The 21,042-nt window shown below is 40.6% G+C and overlaps 2 protein-coding genes across 2 annotated transcripts in view; one reads left to right on the forward strand and one right to left on the reverse strand.

Annotated features, from left to right (window-relative positions):
- Positions 1-472: 472 nt before the first annotated feature.
- Positions 473-14,454, forward strand: zgc:153993 (uncharacterized protein LOC767645 homolog). The gene is made up of 6 exons (XM_044196785.1): positions 473-827; positions 2,206-2,254; positions 6,673-6,834; positions 7,997-8,129; positions 10,061-10,165; positions 10,306-14,454. The coding sequence occupies exons 1-6, from the start codon at positions 758-760 to the stop codon at positions 10,402-10,404; spliced, it is 618 nt and encodes a 205-aa protein (XP_044052720.1). The 5' UTR covers positions 473-757; the 3' UTR covers positions 10,405-14,454.
- Positions 14,455-18,484: 4,030 nt separating this feature from the next.
- Positions 18,485-21,042, reverse strand: part of fgf19 (fibroblast growth factor 19) — a 5,020-nt gene continuing 2,462 nt past the window's right edge. The window contains exon 3 of the mRNA XM_044196795.1: positions 18,485-19,653. Coding sequence (XP_044052730.1) covers positions 19,348-19,653 — 306 coding nt within the window. The 3' untranslated portion in view covers positions 18,485-19,347. The remainder of the gene's footprint in view (positions 19,654-21,042) is intronic.

The raw sequence follows: 21,042 nt of genomic DNA on the forward strand, positions 1-21,042 counted from the left end.
ATTGCTGGAGATTGTTGGGGCAGTATGCAGCCTGAAATGAATTTACAGTTTATGTTCTCCTTTAAAGACGCTAGAACACCAGTCAGAAATAAGATAGTAAAGCACAGCTTTACTATTTACGGCTACTCTTTGTTATAAGGATGCTAATACAATCTATCAGAAAGTATCCGGTATCTATAAAGGAAACTAAAATTTATTTGGGGTTACAAATATTTGTGTTGGTTTTGTGTTTGTTTGACTTCATTGCGACCCCCCCACCCCCTCAAACCAAAGCTACTCCCTGGGAACAGACACATAAACCAAGACGTGTCAGGAACCCTATAACTGAAAAACAACTGGATTTAAACGTAGCCTACTAAACAACACAGTTTCATTGGGAACAAAAACGTCCCATCAGACATACAGCGGAGCCCATGATGCGCCCAGAGAGCCACCGTTCCCGGATTTCATTACATCCCTGTGTTGTGTTCAAGAACACTTACTTCAATCAGATTAGACTACAGCAGAGACGGCGTATGCTAATCTGGACAGTTTGTTATGTGTGATTTCTTTCATGCTTGATGCCTAAACGAGGCGTGCCAACCGGGGGTTACTGTGCGCTTCCGTGTCACTTCCTTGTTCCTCTGGAAGGCGAAAACTTTCCACGGAGCGGACTCGTCCCGAGTAGTGACTTTATTCGGTCGAGCTAGCGCTAAATGTTGGAACCAAACATCTAATTCCTCACTCATCGCTCCGAGCTGACAGAAGGTTTGAAGCTATGGCTGACAGCCGAGAAGAGGACACACAAGAAGGAGAGCAGGAGCCCCAGGGCGCCATGGGTGGGGAAGGTATGTGAAGCCATGTCAGGTTTACATACAAGCTACGCGGCCTTTTTCACTAAAACAGACAAAACTTCGCTGAATTCCCGTGAATACAATCCAATTCAATTGTAGGTTCCGGGTACCGTCACATTTTCTTATCAAGACTGGAGAGAACGGAGTAGTGTCGAAGTCTGTCACCCCGTCGATATGCGTTTCCTCTTACTTAACCCGCACCTAACCCCAACTAGTCGTCTTTTCGGTGCTTAACCTGACCCCAACCTCACCCCAACCTCAACCACTTATCTCTGCACCACTAACCATAACCTAGCCGAAGCCCTAACCCCAACCACGGATGGGGGGCGCTACGGGAGACACCATTCTTATGGCCGGGAAACACTTGCTGATGGGCGACAGACTTGGACACGTCTGTCGCTGAGGAGTACGTTATTTCAGACCTGAACTTTTAGCTAACCTAAGTCAGCTGCATTGTGTTGCTGATGTTTGCACTGTTGCCTGGTTAAAGAGATTTTTTTTTTGTGTAGGTAATAACTTCCTCTGTCTTGTGGTCAACCTAAAAAGCCTAAAATATCAGCACAGTGTTGTCTTGAGCATTGTAAACAACTGTAAAGGGCCGACCAGGCCTCGCGGCTGGTGATTAAACAAGGCAATAAAACAGGCAGCTTGTTGCCCCAGTCAGGACAGTGTCAGTCAGAGTGGGGGGCTGGGGCTGTGGAAGCTGCCCCTCAAGTTTTTTTTAACACATTTGTTGTTCATGAACAAATATGAGACGTAATTCTCAAACAATGACAACTTTATTATGGGGTTAAAGACGGGACTGACGGAATTAGCTGATATAGCGAGAGGGACCTGGATGCAGACACAATGGCGGACCAACGCAAGAGCCACCTCCGTCTCAGTGTTGCCAACTCTCGTGAGACAAATATGCAACCGCAGCGTCAAAAACAAGCCCAGCGTTAATATAGCCTGTTACAGCCTATAACAGCTGGCTCAGTAAATGAGCCTATTAAAAGCCTCGGTGCTTACTCTTGTGTTTGAGGGTGATGCTGACAACTTGGAAAACACTATTGACTTCTTTTATCATCTATAAAAAATAAGTCAGAGTAGTCAATATCATTTGATACAAATTAAATGTAAAAATCACCACAGATGATGGCTAGGATAATGCCTTCATTCTAAAATGAAAGAAGTGTTTACATTTAATTAGAAACAACCAACCTATAAACGACTATATTAACGTATTGTTTAATTACAGAGGGTAGCCTACATATTAATGAGAGCAATGTCACCTATAAACCTATGAAATCTGACATCTTATACATTTAAACAAACAGTACAGTGCCAATGATTAATACCCATAATTACTTCAATCTTCTCATTGCTCCAGATGTCATTGATGATCCCATCCTGGAGCAAGGAGCAGTGGTCCTTAGAGGGTAAGTCTCATCATACTAACTTGATAGAATAATAATAAAAATAAACTTATTTCTACGTCGCTTTTCAAAACAAAGTTACAAAATGTTTTACATGGTTGTACGAGGAATAAACATTGTTAACAATGAATTACAATAATCTAACTGAGATGATATAAAAGCATGTATGACCTTCTGAAGATCTGAAGGGATTGTCACTGTGCAATAGGCATGGGACAATATGAAAATTTCATGTCACGATAAACCTGGCCAAAATAATTGCGATTCACGATATTATTCCGATAATCATCAAAATATGCTTAAAACTCTTAAAACATACTGGAATCACTTTCTCGCTGTCTCTCTCTCTCGGTCTCTCTCTCTCAAAAGGTGAGAGAGAAAGAGAGAGAGAACATTGTACAACATGCAATGAGATAAGTAACGTTTACTAAGTTCTACTCTGTAATCTCAGATTTCAAAGAGCTAAATGATCTCTTAAAATTATAAATACTCCTAGGAGAAGGAGACAGGGTAGATCCTGCTGCCCAATATGTATCAACATGCCACGACCTGAGGGACAGTGAATGACCTAAACACACACACACACACACACACACATTCATAAAAATGAAAAGAAAATGTTGCAGTGTTTATGTAGTTTTCACTTACTTATATTTTAACTGCAAGCCTACAAATGTTTTTATTATTAACTTACTTATCTGTATATATCTTAATATCAAATTTCTTCTGTTTTTATTTCAAACATGCTTTGACAATGTTAAAATGTTTCCCATGCCAATAAAGCCCAACTGAATTAAGAGAGAGAGAGAAAAGAATGTATAACATTCAGTGAAATAAGGAACATTTACTTTAACAAGTTCAACTCTGTAATCTCAGATTTTAAAGAGCTAAATGAGCTCTCAAAATGAATCTAATAATAGGACTAATAATAGTAATTGTAGCAGTCTAGGCCTATAGCAGCATAACTAAGGGATGGTTCAGGACTCACCCGAGCCAGCCCTAACTATAAGCTTTATCAAAGAGGAAAGTCTTAAGCCTACGCTTAAATGTGGAGATGGTATCTGCCTCCTGAACCCAAACTGGGATGTGATTCCACAGGAGAGGAGCTTGATAAGCGAAGGCTCTGGCTCCCATTCTACTTTTGGAGATTCTAGGAACCACAAGTAACCCTGCATCCTGGAAGCGCAGTGTTCTAGTCGGATAATAAGGTATTATGAGCTTTTTAAGATACGATGGTGCCTGACCATTAAGAGCTTTGTAGGTGAGGAGAAGGATTTTAAATTCTATTCTGGATTTTACAGGGAGCCAGTGCAGAGAAGCTAATATTGGAGAGATATGATCTCTTTTCCTAGTTCTTGTAAGTACACATGCCGCAGCATTCTGGATCAACTGGAGAGTCTTAAGAGACTTATTCGGGCAGTCTGATAATAAGGAATTGCAATAGTCCAACCTAGAAGTAACAAATGCTTGCACTAGTTTTTCGGCATCATTTTGAGACAGGATGTGCCTGATTTTTGCAATGTTATGTAGGTGAAAGAAGGCAGTCCTTGAAGTTTGTTTCTTGTGAGAGTTAAAGGATAAATCCTGATCAAAGATAACTCAGAGGTTCCTTACGGCGGTGCTGGAGGCCAGAGCAATGCCATCTAGAGTAACTATATCTTTAGATAATTTGTCTCGGAGGTGTTTGGGACCAAGTACAGTAACTTCAGTTTTGTCAGAGATTAACATCAGAAAGTTGCAGGTCATTCAGGTCTTTATGTCCTTAAGGCATGCTTGAAGTTTAGCTAACTGGTTAGTTTCATCTGGCTTGATCGATAGATATAATTGGGTATCATCCACATAACAATGAAAGTTTATGGAGTGCTTCCTAATAATATTGCCAAGAGGAAGCATATATAAGGTAAATAGAATCGGTCCAAGCACAGAACCTTGTGGAACTCCATGACTAATTTTGGCGTACAGAGGATTCACCGTAAACATGTACAAACTGAGATCGATCTGATAGATAGGATTTAAACCAGCTTAGTGCGGTTCCTTTAATACCAATTACATGTTCCAGTCTCTCTACTTGTCTTGTTAGATCTTAGTGCTGCGTTCGACACCATTGACCATCACATCCTATTACAGAGACAAGTCCATTGTCTGATGCAATTAAAAGGTCATTTGTAATTTTCACCAGTGCTGTCTCTGTGCTATGATGCACTCTAAATCCTGACTGAAAATCCTCAAATAAACCATTGTTATTTAGAAAGTCACACAACTGATTGGTGACTGCTTTCTCAAAGATCTTAGAGAGAAAGGAAAGGTTAGATATAGGTCTATAGTTGGCTGAAACCCCTGGATCAAGAGTGGGCTTTTTAAGAAGCGGTTTAATTACAGTTTCTAAACACAGTTTATTATGTTTAAAGATAAATCGTGATGAATTTTTTCTCTAATAGTTAAAATTTTATCATTAAAGAAGTTCATGAAGTCTTTACTACAGAGGGCTATAGGAATACATGGTTCAATAGAGCTATGACTCTCTGTCAGCCTGGCTACAGTGCTGAAAAGAAACCCAGGGTTGTTTTTATTTTCCTCTATTAATGATGAGTAGTAAGCTGCTCTGGCATTACGGAGGGCCTTCCTATATGTTTTAAGACTATCTTGCCAGACTAAACGAGATTCTTCCAGGTTGTTTGAGCGCCATTTCCTTTCAAGTTTTCGTGATGTTTGCTTTAATTTGCAGGTTTGGAGGTTATACCATGGAGCTAACCTTCTTTGTTTTATTATCTTCTATTTTAGAGGAGCGATAGAATCGAGTGTCGTTCGCAGTGAGTCTGCAGCACTATCAACGAGATGGTCAATTTGGGAGGGTCTGCGATTTGCATAGGAGTCCTCTGTTGTATTGAGACATAACATTGAATTAAATGCAGATGGGATCGCTTCCTTAAATTTAGCCACAGCAATATCAGATCGACATCTAGAGTAAGAGTTTTTGCCTAATGGTGTGTAGTCCAGTAATAGCAGTTCAAAAGTTATTAAATAATGGTTCGATAAAGAAGGATTCTGTGGAAAGACTATTAAATGTTCAATTTCAATGCCATATACCAGAACAAGGTCGAGGGTGTGGTTAAAACAGTGAGTGGCTTCATGTACACCCGAATCTAATAATGAGATAAACGCAGTGCTAAGGCTATCATTTTCAACGTCCACATGAATATTGAAATCACCTACAATAATTACTTTGTCTGTTTTAAGGACTAAACTTGATAAAAAATCTGAAAATTCAGATAAAAATTCAGAATAAGGACCAGGAGTGCGGTACACTATAACAAATAGAAATGGCTGTCATGTTGTAATTAATGATAGTTCGATTAATAAATTAGTGAACCTTTTTCAAATGAGTATCTGTTTATTATCTCATTAAATTGAGATTTTCAGCTGTATACATTTAATTCATTTGTTTCTAATCAAAATAATCCTTTGACAAGATAAGGTCAGCACAGCTTTGTGAAGAAACAAATCATCAGTTCTGATATTGTAGATTTTCTTAGTTATAGTTTGCTACGGTGCTGATAATGGTACCTGTATCATTTTGTCCTGTCTCCAGCTACTCTCCAACATTAATCCTTTCTTTTTTTACTGCCAGCATACTACCAGTATTTACAACAGCTGGGCACTGTAGATTTTAGCAAACATTACTCAAACAGGAGGAGTAGGAGGATACATTCAGTGTTGGTTTTGGTCTTTCCATGGGATAGAATATAGAGTATCACCAGATAAACTATTTAAATGTCAAATATTTTAACTGCATACAGTCACATGCATCTCTGTGACAGTGAGGGCAGCACAGCAACTAAACACTGTTGATCTTTATTCTTAATGTGGAATTGTTTAATTTCATGATATATTTACAGTTATTTCCCCTACACGTTCACACTCTCTGATTAATGTTTGGTTTGTTGAAGTAGGGCTGCTCTTCTTGATATACTTAAATTCACTGAGCTTTGAGCATTTTTAAGCTGTGTTTATTAATTTGGTAAAATCACCTCACCTGGAAAGATTTGTCTTGTTACTGTAAAAGACCCTTAGCTGGCTACTGTTGCTATCTGGCTACTGAGATGTATGCAACTCCCTGGTTATCCATGTTTTCATTGAAGTTGGACTCACTATAACTATATACAGTATTCCCTAATGCAACCACTTTTGAAAACTAAAATAAGCTCTTATATTACTTTACCTTCTAAAAGCACTGGTCTTCCTCCCTGGCACACGTCTCTGACTGACCACAGAGCAGTTTTATTAAAAAGTATGATTCATCTAATCTTTGTGTGATAATCACACTGGAAGTTTTTTTTCTACCCAGTGTCTGCTTGCCTTGTAATCTGCTAGTAATGCACAACAGAAATATTTCCTTGGTCAAGCAGTCTTCTCTGTCCTAGGTATGTGATTGAACGTATAAACACAGAGGAGCCCGGTCGACACGTCTCCTCTGAGGATCTGGGAGGAAGGCCAAATGAACAACAGGATCCACAAATTAAAGAGGTGGTGGAACAGCTGCTCAAGATTGCAGAGGAGCTGAACAGGAACGCTGAGTTCCAACGGTAAGCTGTGCACCATGTACAAAGCAATTGGTGGACCACATCAGTCAACAGATCCATTGGTTACTGGTTAATCCATGTGCACTTGGCTGTCTAGGATTTCATTGGTCAACAACGGTCACAGTGCTTGAATGTCAGTCTATAGTAACTTCACTAAAATTCTTTCATTGTGTACACACAGCTGTTGTGGGCAGATAGCAGAATGAAAAACCTTCTGACTGGTCTGGTCACAGTTTTGACTGCAAATGATGTAAAGATAAAGAGTTTTAAATAATACACAAACTCTTGTTTGCTTGACTGAGGAATGGCCTTCACTGAAAACACTGAAAGGCAGATCTATTTTTAAGTGTGTTTCCATCCACCGGTTTGCTTCCTTTATTTCTCAGACCTATAGTCACCACAGATCCAGGAATTCAAACTAAATGGTGAAAAAAGTGAGATTATACCTGAGCTGAATCTCTTGTTTGTCCCGGTATAAAACTGGGATGACAGTACCAGAGCAGTTCGATCTGCTGCAGCATCCATCGCGGACAGAATTATGTCGGACTGATGAAAGACTTCTGCAAAGGACGGTCTTTGTATCCTTGTTCATGGCTCGTCCGGGCAGCCTCCTCTCTCCTCGCTCCGACGAACAGAAATAAGGGAGTTGATTTGTCCTCCATCATGACAGACCAGATGGATTTCAGGGTCACTTGAGAATTAGGCATGTGCCAGTATCAAATTTTCATGCTACAGTTATTGTGGCCAAAATATCATAGTAAACTGTAACATGACAGTATCACAAAATTCATCACACTTTCCTGAAATCTTACTATTTGAGTGGAAATATAGTAGAAAGATCCCTTGACCATGTTTGCCTTGGATTTCATTGCAACTTTGTTGGACTCTGCAGCAGAACTAACATCAAAAACACGTAAAACACCATCAAATCTAAATCAAACAGCTAAGGTTGGAGCACTGTGCTGTGTTCACTTTGCCATCTAAAAACTATGGTAGTTCTGGTACTGATGGAAATAGACATTACTGGCCGTGTTGTTGCTGTCGGTATGTTTCAACATGGTATATATTAAAACCGGTGTACCACAACGCCTCTACTGTGAACACTACACTACTAAATCAAATCAAAACATTGTTACATTTGAATCTGTCCATTTCTTCCTGACAGACTGGTCAACCAGGTTCAGGGCAACTGTGCTCAGGACATCTTCATGAAGGTGGCCAGGAGCATCTTTGCTGATGGCATCAACTGGGGTCGAGTGGTGGCTCTCTTCCATCTGGCCTACAGACTCATAGACAAGGTAACACACAGAACCGGATGTCTCCCAGGGCAGTGCTTCTCAACAGGGCTGCAGTTGTTCGGGTACAGTTTTGTATTAAGATACTGATACCCAGTGGTTGGTGCGACTGGTGATGTGCAATGTTCAACCATTTGTACCCCGCTCCCCGCAACCAGAAAAACATGCTGCAGTGCTCCGCCACCTCACATGAGCACTACGAGTCACCCCTGCAGTTCAAATGTGAACAGATCTCTAGAATGATAATACCTGGATTTTTCTTTCCTGGAAAAATATCTCACCCTTGTGCCACAAAATATAAAGCCTTGATTTTTTTTCAAGGTTGGGTTCTGTGTTCTGAAAGGTCACCAGGGCAATCGATTTAGTTTTTTCTGCAAGTTTTGTGCGTTCCCTTGCAATAAATTGTGCGTTCCCTTTGATCCAGAGAAAGGCTGAGTTGTATTATGATATAATATTATGCATTATGTAGTTTATCGATGCTTTCTTGGCTTATGTTAATAGGAGCAGTAAAGAGTAGCCACAGTACAGCTACCGTAGCCATATCCATAGCGTCGCAGCCACAAGTGTCACATCATCTCTCCTTTCTGTGTTATCTGCACAGCGTTTCCCTAAACTGGCAGTGTGTCATAACCGGACTGAACCAACACACTTCTACCGCTTTTACACCAAAATGAGCGCGTATATGCAGGGTTTTTTAAACATGGGTAAACCCGCTAAAAACAGGTGATTGACTGCTTTCACATTGCCGGGTTTTCGGATGTGTTGCCTCGACGTCATGAACGCACCGAAAAACGGGGTTAGTAAACAGTGTCAGAGCCCGATCTGCAGAGTAGGGTATCTCTGCAGCCTGGAGACTTTGAATGGGCGGGGTAACTGTCAGTAATTAGTTTTATTTGGCCAATCAGAGGCTTACAATCCTCTGATGTCATCATATGCTCATTTTTTAGAAATAAAGTTGCTAAATCTAGTGACAAACTCGGAGTGAATGCCGATTGCACCCTTTCACACTGAAGACAAAAGCCAGATGTTAGCTGGTGTCAGTGGGTTTTTTGTCCAGTGTAAAAGGAGCGTAACTGTTCTATGGATCGGGGGGAATGCAAAAAATATTGCGAGGGAACGCAAAAGTAGTTCAGAATTTTATTTTTTCCCACCATGACCCTTTGTGGGCTTCATAGGGTTAATGATTTAAATCCATTGGGGGGGGGTTTCGTGCAAAATACAGAAAGACTTAAGTCAACATATGCAAAACTGTTGAGCAAGAATAACAAAGCCATTGCTATGCATATTTTAAAAATACACGTTATCACTCAGCTATAGACTCAGTATTCTTCAACTACATAGAGCTCAGAATCCACTTTAATAATCAGTTTCAGCACAGATAGAGCAAAGAAGAAGAAAAGAAAAGTCAGTTTGTGCTTCTTGACATCAGTCTGATCTGAAGACCGCTGCTGTTCAGTCGACCCTGGTGGCTTCAGCTCTCCTAACAAGCCATAATAGCTTGTCGACAAACGCAGACTGCGACCGCAGATCAGTGTGCGGTCTTCTTTCAGTCTGTCCCTTGTAGATGCGACCGTTAAATTCACTATGAGATAGCCGGAGCAGCTAGCCACTTGGAGTCACGACAGTCCAGTAAACTGCGGCAGATGCACATATACAGTAGTGAAATTATTCACGCCACAGTTTACAAGACAGCTAATGTAGCAGCTGTCGTCGATGTTACTTGTTGACTAAAACTAACTTTTCTTTATTGTAATATTTTTCACGTTGTAGACATTTTACACATTGTGCAGAAACAAAAATTTGAATTAGTTGGATAAATTCGATATATTGCCCAGCCACTAAGATGTTATTCTTACATTGTACACAGAAATCTGTCTTCAGTAGCTGACAACCTCAGAGTTGTTCTGACTGGTCTTTTGGTTTTCATGTTAAAGGCACTGACCAGCAACCATCTAGAGAACATCAGAAGAGTCGTCAGCTGGGTTCTCCAGGTCATCAGAGAGCAGCTCTACACCTGGCTCGTACAGCAGGGAGGCTGGGTGAGTAATGCGTTGTCCATAAAGATCTGTCAGTCGTGTGCTATGTTCATTAGAAATGTTGGTTTAAGGCTTTATGGTCTTATGCATGGACAAGTCAGTAGGATCCAAAGCTCTTAATCTTGTTCCCTTGATCTTTGTAGGAGGGGGTGATCCGTGGGTTTTCTCGGTGGAGAACAGTAGCAATAGTAGCATCAGTTGTATTGGTGGCAACTATTGTTTACTACAGGAAGACACGCTGAGAGCATCAGACCTCACAACCAGGGCTGCAGTCCCATCTCCTGGATTAACGCAGCTTGTTAACAAAGACAGTTTCTGGACATTAATTACAACCACTCCTCAATCTCCATCTCATTAACCAGAGGAGATCAAGTACTGTACTTAGATGGGGGAAACCTCCTCTCTTCTCAGTTCCAAGAACAGCCGGCTGTCCACCAGGCATCTCCATCATCCTTCACCAGCAACTATTCGGTACCTTTCATGGAATTACACGAGCTGCTGCAAAACACACTCCAGCAGCCATGTTGGAGGTTCTCAGCTCTTGTGCAGCAGAGGCTGTCAGCAGATGATGGTGTTTATGAAGATGGGATATAGCTGTCTTCAAACCAAAACCCACATCGGGTCAAACTTAAATTTCTCCAGGTCTTGGGTCTGAGCAAGATTTGGATTAGACCTGAGAGGACAAGAAAAGACCTGAAAGTCTGATGATGACGACAACAACAACAACAACAACAACATATGCTGCATCCTAAGTCAGCCAATCAGAATTCAACAAATTACTAAGGTGAATGTACTGTAGCTTCATTATGTTAGCTTGTGCTGGAAATTTTAATAATGTTGTATTTCGGCCAAGAGGTAGCCATGTTGGCTCTTGCTAACCTTTTTTAGACACGTGCGTCTCTGCAACAGAAAAAATGTCATGGTTTTCCCAACTGTTGAGAGCTGGATAAAGTAACAAAGGCAAGTGCCATCTTGATGCAAACCCATGTGAACCACTTTTAATGGACAGGACAATCTCAGGTTCAGGTAGATAACAGATAATCACAGTTTTCCTTTTCAGATCAGATAAAAAATGTCAGACATGGGAAGACCTCTACTTAGCTGCCTCAACAGAATTCAAAAGAGTTGCAAAGTGGAAGGATGAGCTGGTTTAAGAGGTATATAAATTCCAACTCAGAAGTTTTTGTTCAACAATATCCTCAGTGTTCCTCACCATGAAAATACAGGCATGTCCTGGCTACTGTAACGATACCATGGTTTATATTATGGCCACCAGTTTTAATTATTTCAGTTTAGTTTTCTAAGAAACCGTGGTAGCTGTAGCACATTGAGGGGCGAATTCACAAAAGGATTGTGGGGCTTTTGCGGCGGCTAAACCTGCATAAATACGACAAAAAGAAACAAAGGGTGAACTGCACCCCTCACTGCGCTGCCAGGCATATAGCGTCTCGGTGCTCCGGTGCTATTTGCAAGTATGTAAATGAGATAATATGCATACATTTGGTGCAAAATTGGTCGCTTTCTATGCAAATGAGCCTCATTGAAAACCAAGGTCAAATTCACAAACACCAGCGCTAACAGCTACACGCAGTTAGAGTGAAATTATTAGCGTCTTCAGAGAGTTGGTGGTAAGTGAAGTGCATTTATAAGACTTTCCAGTGATCGTGGCAGCAGTGATTGTAGCCAGGAGAAGCAATAGCGCATCACAGTACATCATATGCACACAGAGACAGCACAATACCTGATATTCACCACGAGGGAATGAAACTGTAGAACAACATAAAACCTGCTGCTGTGAGACGATGGTTACGCACTGTAACAGTCCAGCAGAGAGCAGCTCTACATGCGCCGAGAGGCGTGAGGCAGAGCACACAGTTAATAAATAACAATCACTCCATTCGGAGTGAGTCACAGGAAAACGAGACGCATCCCACAGATATAAATGAATGACAGAGCAGGGGGAGTATTAGATAATTAGAATAGTTACATTATCTAAGTTCTCTTTCAAATCAAACATCTCTTTCCACATGACTGTGAATCGGACCTTGATTGCAAATGATGCGCAATTCATGGTGCCGTCTGCGGCCGCAGTTCATTCTTTGTGAATTCGCCCCTGAGAGTGCGTCATTGTTGCAGTAGACCTTTTTAACAGCAGGCATTTTGACATTTCATAGCACGAAATGCACTGGTGTCATTAATAACTTTAACAATGGCTGCATACCAGTTGCCAAATTCATCCAAAATTGACCCTGAATCTGAAAGTGAACAAATTGAAACTGCTCATTGTATTATCAGATTGTAATCTTAAGCTCACAACAGAATTTAAGCTCAGTTATTGGATGTTCATTACTGAAATACTTGTTCGGAGTTATGGTTGACATACCTCGTTAAGTTTTTATGTACAGTCCTGTACCTTTTGACTTTTTATAAAAATATTTTCTTAACACAGTTGCTAAACTTTTGTACTGATGATTTCATGTCCATCATTTAACAATCCAATGGTGTCTATGCAGAACATGAGTGGATGTCCTCCCAACACACAACTCCATAGATGTGGTGACGGTCCTTTAGAGGGTGAAGTGCTTTATTGCTGGTGTTGATTCTGTGTTTAGAGAGTCAGTCTAGTAAGTAACTATTGTGTGTGTGGTCAGCTGACCATCACTGTACTGTGAACACACCTGAATTGCACACTGGCTCAAGTATCTAGCTGAAACTCGTTAGCAGATTCATGTTAGCATTAACATTGCCTGCTTGGCTAACAAAGGCAAAACCCAACTGTTTTGTGTCCTCAACAAAATGTGAAGATATTTGTCAGTGGCGGCTCATGCTGTAGTGTGGACAAGAAGACTGACGTAGGCGTAACGGTTGTGGTTGTGTAATTCTCTGTTCCAGCAGAGTTAAGACGCTAATTTCTGTTGCCTCGGTCTTTCCGTGATGGCCTCCTTGTATGTGAATGTATTTGATCACATGATAAATTTGACAAAGGTTTCAGTTGTCAGACACCTGTATCAGTATAAAATAGTGATTTGACTGAGGAACTTGATGCAGTAGACTAGATACTGCTGTTAGCCTTGGTTAGCAAGTTTATGACCCACCATCACATCACTTTGTCATACCATCCCAGTATCACGCCAAAGCGTGTAATAGACCCGCCGGTCCACTAGAGGATACTGTGTCAGTGTCACGGTTTGCCTCGCCTCGGCGTAAAAAGCACATGCTTGTAAGAAAGTGCAGTACGGATGGGTCTGTTACACGCTTTGGCGTGATACTGGGTCGGTCGTTCACAGAATCAGAAAGATGTAAATGGCAAGACCATATGCAAAATAATGAGAGGCAAAGACAACAGAACAAACGTTCAAACTTTAACCTGCTGATGACAAACCTACAGTAGCTGTTTGCCAAAATGTTCCTTTTGTTGTTTGACGACAGAAAGAGAAGGAAGAGAATACCTTTTCTTTCTTTTCCATTTGTCTTCCACTGTGAATGGCAATATTCTAGAGAACAATCGGAAAATGCTAATCTGGATGAAAACTGTTTTTTCAAATTCAATTTCAAATCAAACCCACATCATTTGAGCCTGAGCTGGCTCGGGCTGAGCTGGCTAACTGTGTCACGTTGGTCTACATTTGGAGACATACAGCATGTAGCTCATTGTAAAAGCTGCTGTTACTGAATCTAGGACTCCTCACCCAACATCAGTCTAGTTTTCTTTTTCCAGCTTGGTTGCTATGTGCAGTATTTCAACTTCTCTCTCTCACTCTCACACACACACACACACACACACACACACACACACACACACACACTTCAACAGATTTTGATGATGAACAGATGCTGGTAGATTTTTTACCTGTAAAACCTCTGCAGCTATTTACAGTTTGTCCTTTAGTTTTTAAATTTGTAATAATCTCTATTTAGATTTTTAAGGCGAACACACGAGGAGAAGGACCAGACTTTTAGAGTACAAGAACCCGTTCTCTACAGTTCTCTGGGAAAACTGGTTTATAGATAAAGAAGTCATTATTTAAACTAATTCTTTCTGCTTATTGCAATGTGTAAGGGTCAGATGATTTGATGGATGGTTTCTATAGGAACAGACAGTCCCTGTTAGCCACACAAGCTTTTGCCAAGTATTTTTGCTACCAAATTGATTGTGCACTTTTAAAAGGGATATCACACTATTTTATCTGCTCTTCTATTTTTTTAAATATGACTTGATGATTATTTAATTGTTAGAAAAATGATCTGATTGGACTCCATTTCTGTGAATAAATTTAAAATGTGTTATACCACTCTTTGCTCACTGTGTGAATGTTCTGAGTCATCCAGGTCATGGGATATCTAGTCAGTCATAAGTAGCCGGACTTCAACTAAAAATGTATTTATTTACCAACATGGCAGTCATGTTAATGGAGGTGTGAAGTTGGAAACCTTCCCAGGTAAAGACGTGGATCAAGGTATTTCTTTAAATAAAATCAGAATTTTCTCTCAAAGTGAAAGCCCTGACATGAGGAGTGTTTGACGTCATGTCCCAGTTTTCACTTTTGCAAATTCTGGCAGTGAGGAGAAGGCTGTGAAACAGCATTTAGGCCCTCATGTTGGGAAATAACATTTTCAGAAAATACAATTAAATAAAATATGAAAAATCCAAATAATACATTTCTTTTCCTTTTTTGTTTGTTTTGTGTCTAGTCAAAATGTTCTGGGAGTCTGACATTATTAGATTGTTAATACTGATGCATCAACGTTAGAGCAGCATTTTACTGCTGTAGCTGCTCGAGGTGGAGCTAGTTTTATATACGGTTAGCTAGTTTTAACTGCTTTATATACAGTTAGCTCGTTTTAACCGCTTTATATACAGTTAGCTCGTTTTAACCGCTTTATATACGGTTAGCTAGTTTTAACTGCTTTATATACGGTTAGCTAGTTTTAACCGCTTTATATACGGTTAGCTAGTTTTAACCGCTTTATATACAGTTAGCTAGTTTTAACCGCTTTATATACAGTTAGCTAGTTTTAACTGCTTTATATACAGTTAGCTAGTTTTAACTGCTTTATATACAGTTAGCTCGTTTTAACTGCTTTATATACGGTTAGCTAGTTTTAACTGCTTTATATACGGTTAGCTAGTTTTAACTGCTTTATATACAGTTAGCTCGTTTTAACCGCTTTATATACAGTTAGCTCGTTTTAACCGCTTTATATACAGTTAGCTCGTTTTAACCGCTTTATATACGGTTAGCTAGTTTTAACCGCTTTATATACGGTTAGCTAGTTTTAACCGCTTTATATACGGTTAGCTAGTTTTAACTGCTTTATATACAGTTAGCTGGTTTTAACCGCTTTATATACAGTTAGCTCGTTTTAACCGCTTTATATACGGTTAGCTAGTTTTAACCGCTTTATATACAGTTAGCTAGTTTTAACCGCTTTATATACAGTTAGCTCGTTTTAACTGCTTTATATACGGTTAGCTAGTTTTAACTGCTTTATATACAGTTAGCTAGTTTTAACTGCTTTATATACAGTTAGCTCGTTTTAACTGCTTTATATACGGTTAGCTAGTTTTAACTGCTTTATATACGGTTAGCTAGTTTTAACTGCTTTATATACAGTTAGCTCGTTTAGTCCAGTGGTTCCCAACCTAGGAGTCGGGCCCCTCCAAAAGGTCACCAGGTAAACCAGAGGGGTGGTGAGATGATTAATGGGGGAGGAAAAAAGAAAAAGTTCAAATACACAAATCTGTTTTCAGTTTTTGAACTGCGAAATATTGTATAATTTACAGCCACAAGACTTATTGAAATGAATGTGAATGTGAGAAGTTTAGAGGGGAAATGTCTTTGGTGGAACTGACAACAACTCAGACATCTGAAACATGACAATGAGACACAACTACTACTCTTTGTTGAAGCCACAAGTCAAAAAGATTGGAAAACACTGGTTTAATCTTTGACAATGGGTTCAATTAAATTTTATTTATATAGCGCCAATTCATAACAGAAGTTATCTCATTGCACTTTTCCTATAGAGCAGGTCTAGACCGTACTCTTCATAATATTATTTACAGAGAGCATTTGGTGACAGTGCCAAGGAAAAACTTCTTTTAAGAGACAGAAACCTCGGCCATCCGCCACTGCCGTGTTAGGTTTTGTATTTTAGAAACCTATTATGTACCTAAATGAGTAGAAGTATAAAGAAACATAAAATGGACATACTTAAGTAATGTACAATTCTTAAGGAAACGTACTTGGTTACTTGCCATTACTGTGTTTGGTCTCCAGCAGCTGCTGAGGGAAACATCTGGCTCTTTAGCAGCTAGATGCTCCGCTATGTTCATCAGCTGCTCTCTGACTGCGTCTGTCTGCTGTTTGCTGCTGAGCAGCTCGTGTTCAGGTAGTGTACAGTGGGTTTATCAGAACTTTTTCACTGGAACCAGCTGCCTGCTGCTGATGGAAACAGATGAGAGCACTAACCGTGAACCACAACAGTAAAGTTGTGGGCTGTAAAAACAATGAGCTGAAAGAGGATATAATGCTCTGTAGAGCTGAAGGGAACTGCAGAGTTTGGTGATAATTTTCTGTGGACTCATCACTATGAGCGACCCCCCTTTTACATAGTCATTTGATTTATGGTTATTATAAAAAATGTGATTAGAGCTGCTTTAAGGAACAGTCATTGATAGACATTTTGAAATTCAAGACTGTAGAACAGTTTAAAATGTTATTTTTGGTAAAGTGTTGCACATAAAACATTTCAATCTATCCTGAAAGACTTTTTCACAAAGTTTAGGGAACACTTTCTTATCTGTCTTCTAATTAAAATCATTTCTCCCTTTCCCTTGGCGGTTCTGCCCCGCCTCTACACTGGTGGACAGCACCGGGCTGCCACGTCAGACTGGGGCATGCCATGGTCCTGATAAAGTATTGCACATGCTACAAATCCATGTTTTAGTTTAGCTTAGTTTTTAATAAAGGCCTACTCAAACATTACAAATGTATTGCTGTATCTTAATGCAGCTATCTACCACTTAACACTGTGATCTCTATTCTCAGAAAGATCTGCATGTAAAGCATCAGGTTGTGACCACCCTGTAGCTTTTTGTTAGTTAGTTAGTAGAAAGCTTTTACATTTGACCTATATGAGACGTCCAGAATCAGAATAAAAACAGAAGTGTCAGTAAAACACTGTCCGGTACAGTGCAGTAATGTTCAGGGACAGAGGGAGCTTTATAAAGAAAGCTGTGTTATAAGCAGACGGACATTACAGGACAATTTTTATCTCCAGGCCAAAGAAACCATTCAACCTGTGATTGATTGTGTATCAGGCATCTTAACTGCGTTATTCTAGTTTGGTTAGTAAAAGTTCTCTAAATATAAAATAGATTTACATGAACATGTATACGTTTGGCAGACTCCTTTCCAAGCCCTGATGAACAAAACCAGCAAAACTGGTAACTAGCAGGTAGCTAACTGGTGTTATTTCATGCTACTTGGCAACAACCTTTTGCATGCTAGCAGTGGAGAGTGAGGATGGCGATGTCAGCTCCGTGTAGTTAGGATGCATCATTTGCACATATTCTAAAGCTGTTATTGAATAGTTAGAATACCGTATGATTTTGTTGCCAAACTATTATCTACACAAATATACATTTGTACTCACACTTATTTTAGCTTTTATACTTATATCCACTTTGTACTTAATCTATCTGACCTGTATTATAGTGTATATTTTGCTCAGTGCTTCTGTTCCTGTGTGCACTGACTGACAGTGAGCTGCTGGAACAAAAGAGTTTCCCCTCGGGGCTCAATAAAGGATTTCTGATTCTGATTATTTCATGTTGTATGTCAATTTTATTTCACTTCTTATTTTATTTATTACTTGATTTTCTCTGTACTTCTGTCAGTCATGTCTGCATTTTGGGTGTAATTAGTGTTGCAGCCTCTAGGGGTCGCCAGTGGGCTTTTAAGGGAGACTTCCATTGTCACAATAATTACTGCACATGGGGTTGAAAGCTCCGAATCATTAGTAAGCGGACCTTTGAGCTCAGATTGTCTTTGCCATTTCCTTAAATGATTGTACCTGACCAAAGATACATGAAGTTCTGAATGCTGCATAAGGATTTGTTTAGGCCTGACATTAATGAGTTGGGGAACGTGACTGTGAACGTGAACTGTAGCGTCCCTGGTTTGGATCCAGCTGCGGACCTTTGTTGCATCTCTCGCTCTCTCTCTTTACTGTCTGCAATAAAGGCTGGAAAATGACCAAAAAAAAATGTATAATATGTATGTAGATTCTACATTTATTTTCTAAATTATACAGGTATTTTCATCTTAATAACACACAGTGACCCTGCTTGGAAGCTTTATTATGATCTTGAACATTTTCTATCAAATTAAACATCACACAATGCAAACAGTTGCTTTACATGTAACAGGAAACATCAACACATACAGTAAATGCAGAGGTGCATTCAGTAAAGCATAATAGGTATTCACATTCAAACTGCTGGAGATTTAAATAACCAAATAAATACACCTACACTACTGCAAGAAGAAAAGTAGTCATCTGACCTTACTATCCTAATCTTACATCCTGATCCTCAGCTACAGGCAGCCAGGTCTTCTGTAGACCCTGAGATTCTTGTCTGAGACCCGCTTGTTGTCTCTTCTAAACAGAAACACTTTGTGTAAGGTGGCAACAGTCATAATAAGCAGAGTCCCGTTTTTGGTGCTCCTTCATGTGGCACTGCACTTCCTACAATCAGACAGTGGGACTAACGTTTCATGTTTCTGTGGGCGCTGCTCTTCATCTACTACATGGTTACTGGTCATGTCACCCTCTCTTTATTCCAAACAAACCACCCCTCCCTGTGTGCCACAGGCTTTTTTTTTTGGGGGGGGGGTAGAACGAGCGCACCCTGGGTGTTGGTTCAGTAAATGTAAAGATGTAAAGGCTGTTACTGACAGCCAGGATGGAACACTACACTCAGACTCAGTACAGGTGCCGTTCGCTCTGTAGGACACTGCACTCGTGTTCAGTTCGGTCATGTCTGGCTGACAGGGCTGGCATGTCGCAGCAAGCAGTGCGCTTGCAGTCTGGCTGGGTGTGCAGTCGGTCCCCGGCCGTGCAGCATGCAGGGAGGAGCCCGGGACACGTCTATTTCCTGCTGTCTCAGAGCTGCTGTCTCATCTCTTGTGGAAGCTGGGACTGTGAATGATCTGAGAGAGCCTTCCCAACGAGTCCATCGTGTCCACGGGTTCTTCTGTTTGGGCCGCGCTCTGTCCCGGCTGGTCAGGGGACGAGGCCTGATCCGGGTCGCCGATCCTGGGGAGGAACTGGGCCAGAGCTGGGACGCCTCGGTCTCGATCCTGCAGCCTCTGCCGGTGGTTTCCCAGACTGAGCAGGGCTCCATGTCTGTCAGAGACGTAGATGTTGTACCCGTCCGGCAGGATCTGCTCTCTGAAGGTGCAGTCGTCTCTGCTGTAGGTGTGCTGGAAACGATGGGAGACGTTCACATGTAAACATGTTCATGTTCTACAGATTCTGACTTTACTGATCCCTGTGAGGAAACTGTCTTTGTCAAGACCGGATTACCAAACAAACAAAGCCGTGAAGTGCACCCAGGGCCCCAAAAAGACCCGGGTACACGTGTGGCAAATAAATGATAGAAATTGTAACTTTATTTGGGAATATATATGACTTCCCATGCATCTTCATTATCTGCACAGCATCATCTACTAGCAGCAGACTTTCCACCTGCTCCAGTTTAGATTTCTTTTTGTTTCCATTTCAGCCGGTTTGTTTCATCCCTATGTATATGTTTATATACCGTAAATATATAAGATTGTTGTTAATAAATACTACACACAAAAAAAAATTCACCTCTTTTTGCAGGATAACATATCACTGAAAACAGGTCGAATTCTAAAAAGTACCTTTTAAAAGAAGTAATCACACATTCTTCCTCTTACAACTGAAAGGCTCAGTTCACACACACAGAGGTTGGATAGATACGGGCCCCGTTCTTGAGGCCCCAGATTGACAAGTGGCTCTCTGTCAAAAGTTAGTTTTAAGACCTTCATTATTTCACCTATGGGGCATATTACTAAATGACAGCAACTTGTGAAGCAATCAGTCGATTAAGCAATTAATCGATTAACAGAAAATGAGTCAGCTACTATCTTGATAATAAGATGCTTGTTTAGGTATTGTGTAAGCAGCGCGTCTCAGTATTCTCTGGCTCAAGCTTCAGCGGGGGTGCTGCGTTCCGTGACACATCACTGTAAACTGAATGGAACTTGAATAAATAAGAATAACTGAGGAAATAATCACCAGTCAATCATTAGTTGCAGTCCTGAAATGTAATTACAACACAGTAAACCTTGGGACATATTCCAGCACAGGAATCGTGCACAGTGGGGGGGTATATAGCGTCTCAGCAGCTCATTTCTGCCCCAGGGCCCCAGGGCCCCTAATCCGGCCATGGTCTTTATAACAGCAAACTATTAACTTTTAGTTGTTGCTGGAATTTGTACTATTATGATTTGATATGTTTCTTTATATAACTATAAGTGAAGCTGTTTCTGTTCACTGGTCGCTCCGACAGCAACATGGAGCCTGAACTACAATGGCAGTTAGGACTGCATGAATGGTGGTTTTAGATAAAAGGCCCCTTTTATCAAAAAAACATACGTAAATGGTGCTGCAAGTTCTTCGACGGCTGTTTACTTTGGCTGCAGAGAGCCAGCCAGAGGCCAAGGTTGTTGTTGCTGCTGCTGGGTCTTTTCATTCAGCTTTTCACTTTGCAAACACATCTAACCTGCACCGCACCGGACAAAGGTTGATGAACCGCTCGTCTGTTTGAATGAATGCCTCAGTGG

This window comes from Siniperca chuatsi, linkage group LG1 (genome assembly GCF_020085105.1).
Source record: "Siniperca chuatsi isolate FFG_IHB_CAS linkage group LG1, ASM2008510v1, whole genome shotgun sequence".
In the NCBI taxonomy this organism is placed as follows: domain Eukaryota; kingdom Metazoa; phylum Chordata; class Actinopteri; order Centrarchiformes; family Sinipercidae; genus Siniperca; species Siniperca chuatsi.

What these genes read in the sequence shown, in the direction of transcription:
- zgc:153993 (XM_044196785.1), top strand. Translation starts at nt 758, where the DNA reads ATGGCTGACAGCCGAGAAGAGGACACACAAGAAGGAGAGCAGGAGCCC. An exon ending in GGAGCAGTGGTCCTTAGAGG is followed by an intron (nt 2,255 to 6,672) that starts GTAAGTCTCATC and finishes TCTCTGTCCTAG; the next exon opens with GTATGTGATTGAACGTATAA. An exon ending in CCTACAGACTCATAGACAAG is followed by an intron (nt 8,130 to 10,060) that starts GTAACACACAGA and finishes TTCATGTTAAAG; the next exon opens with GCACTGACCAGCAACCATCT.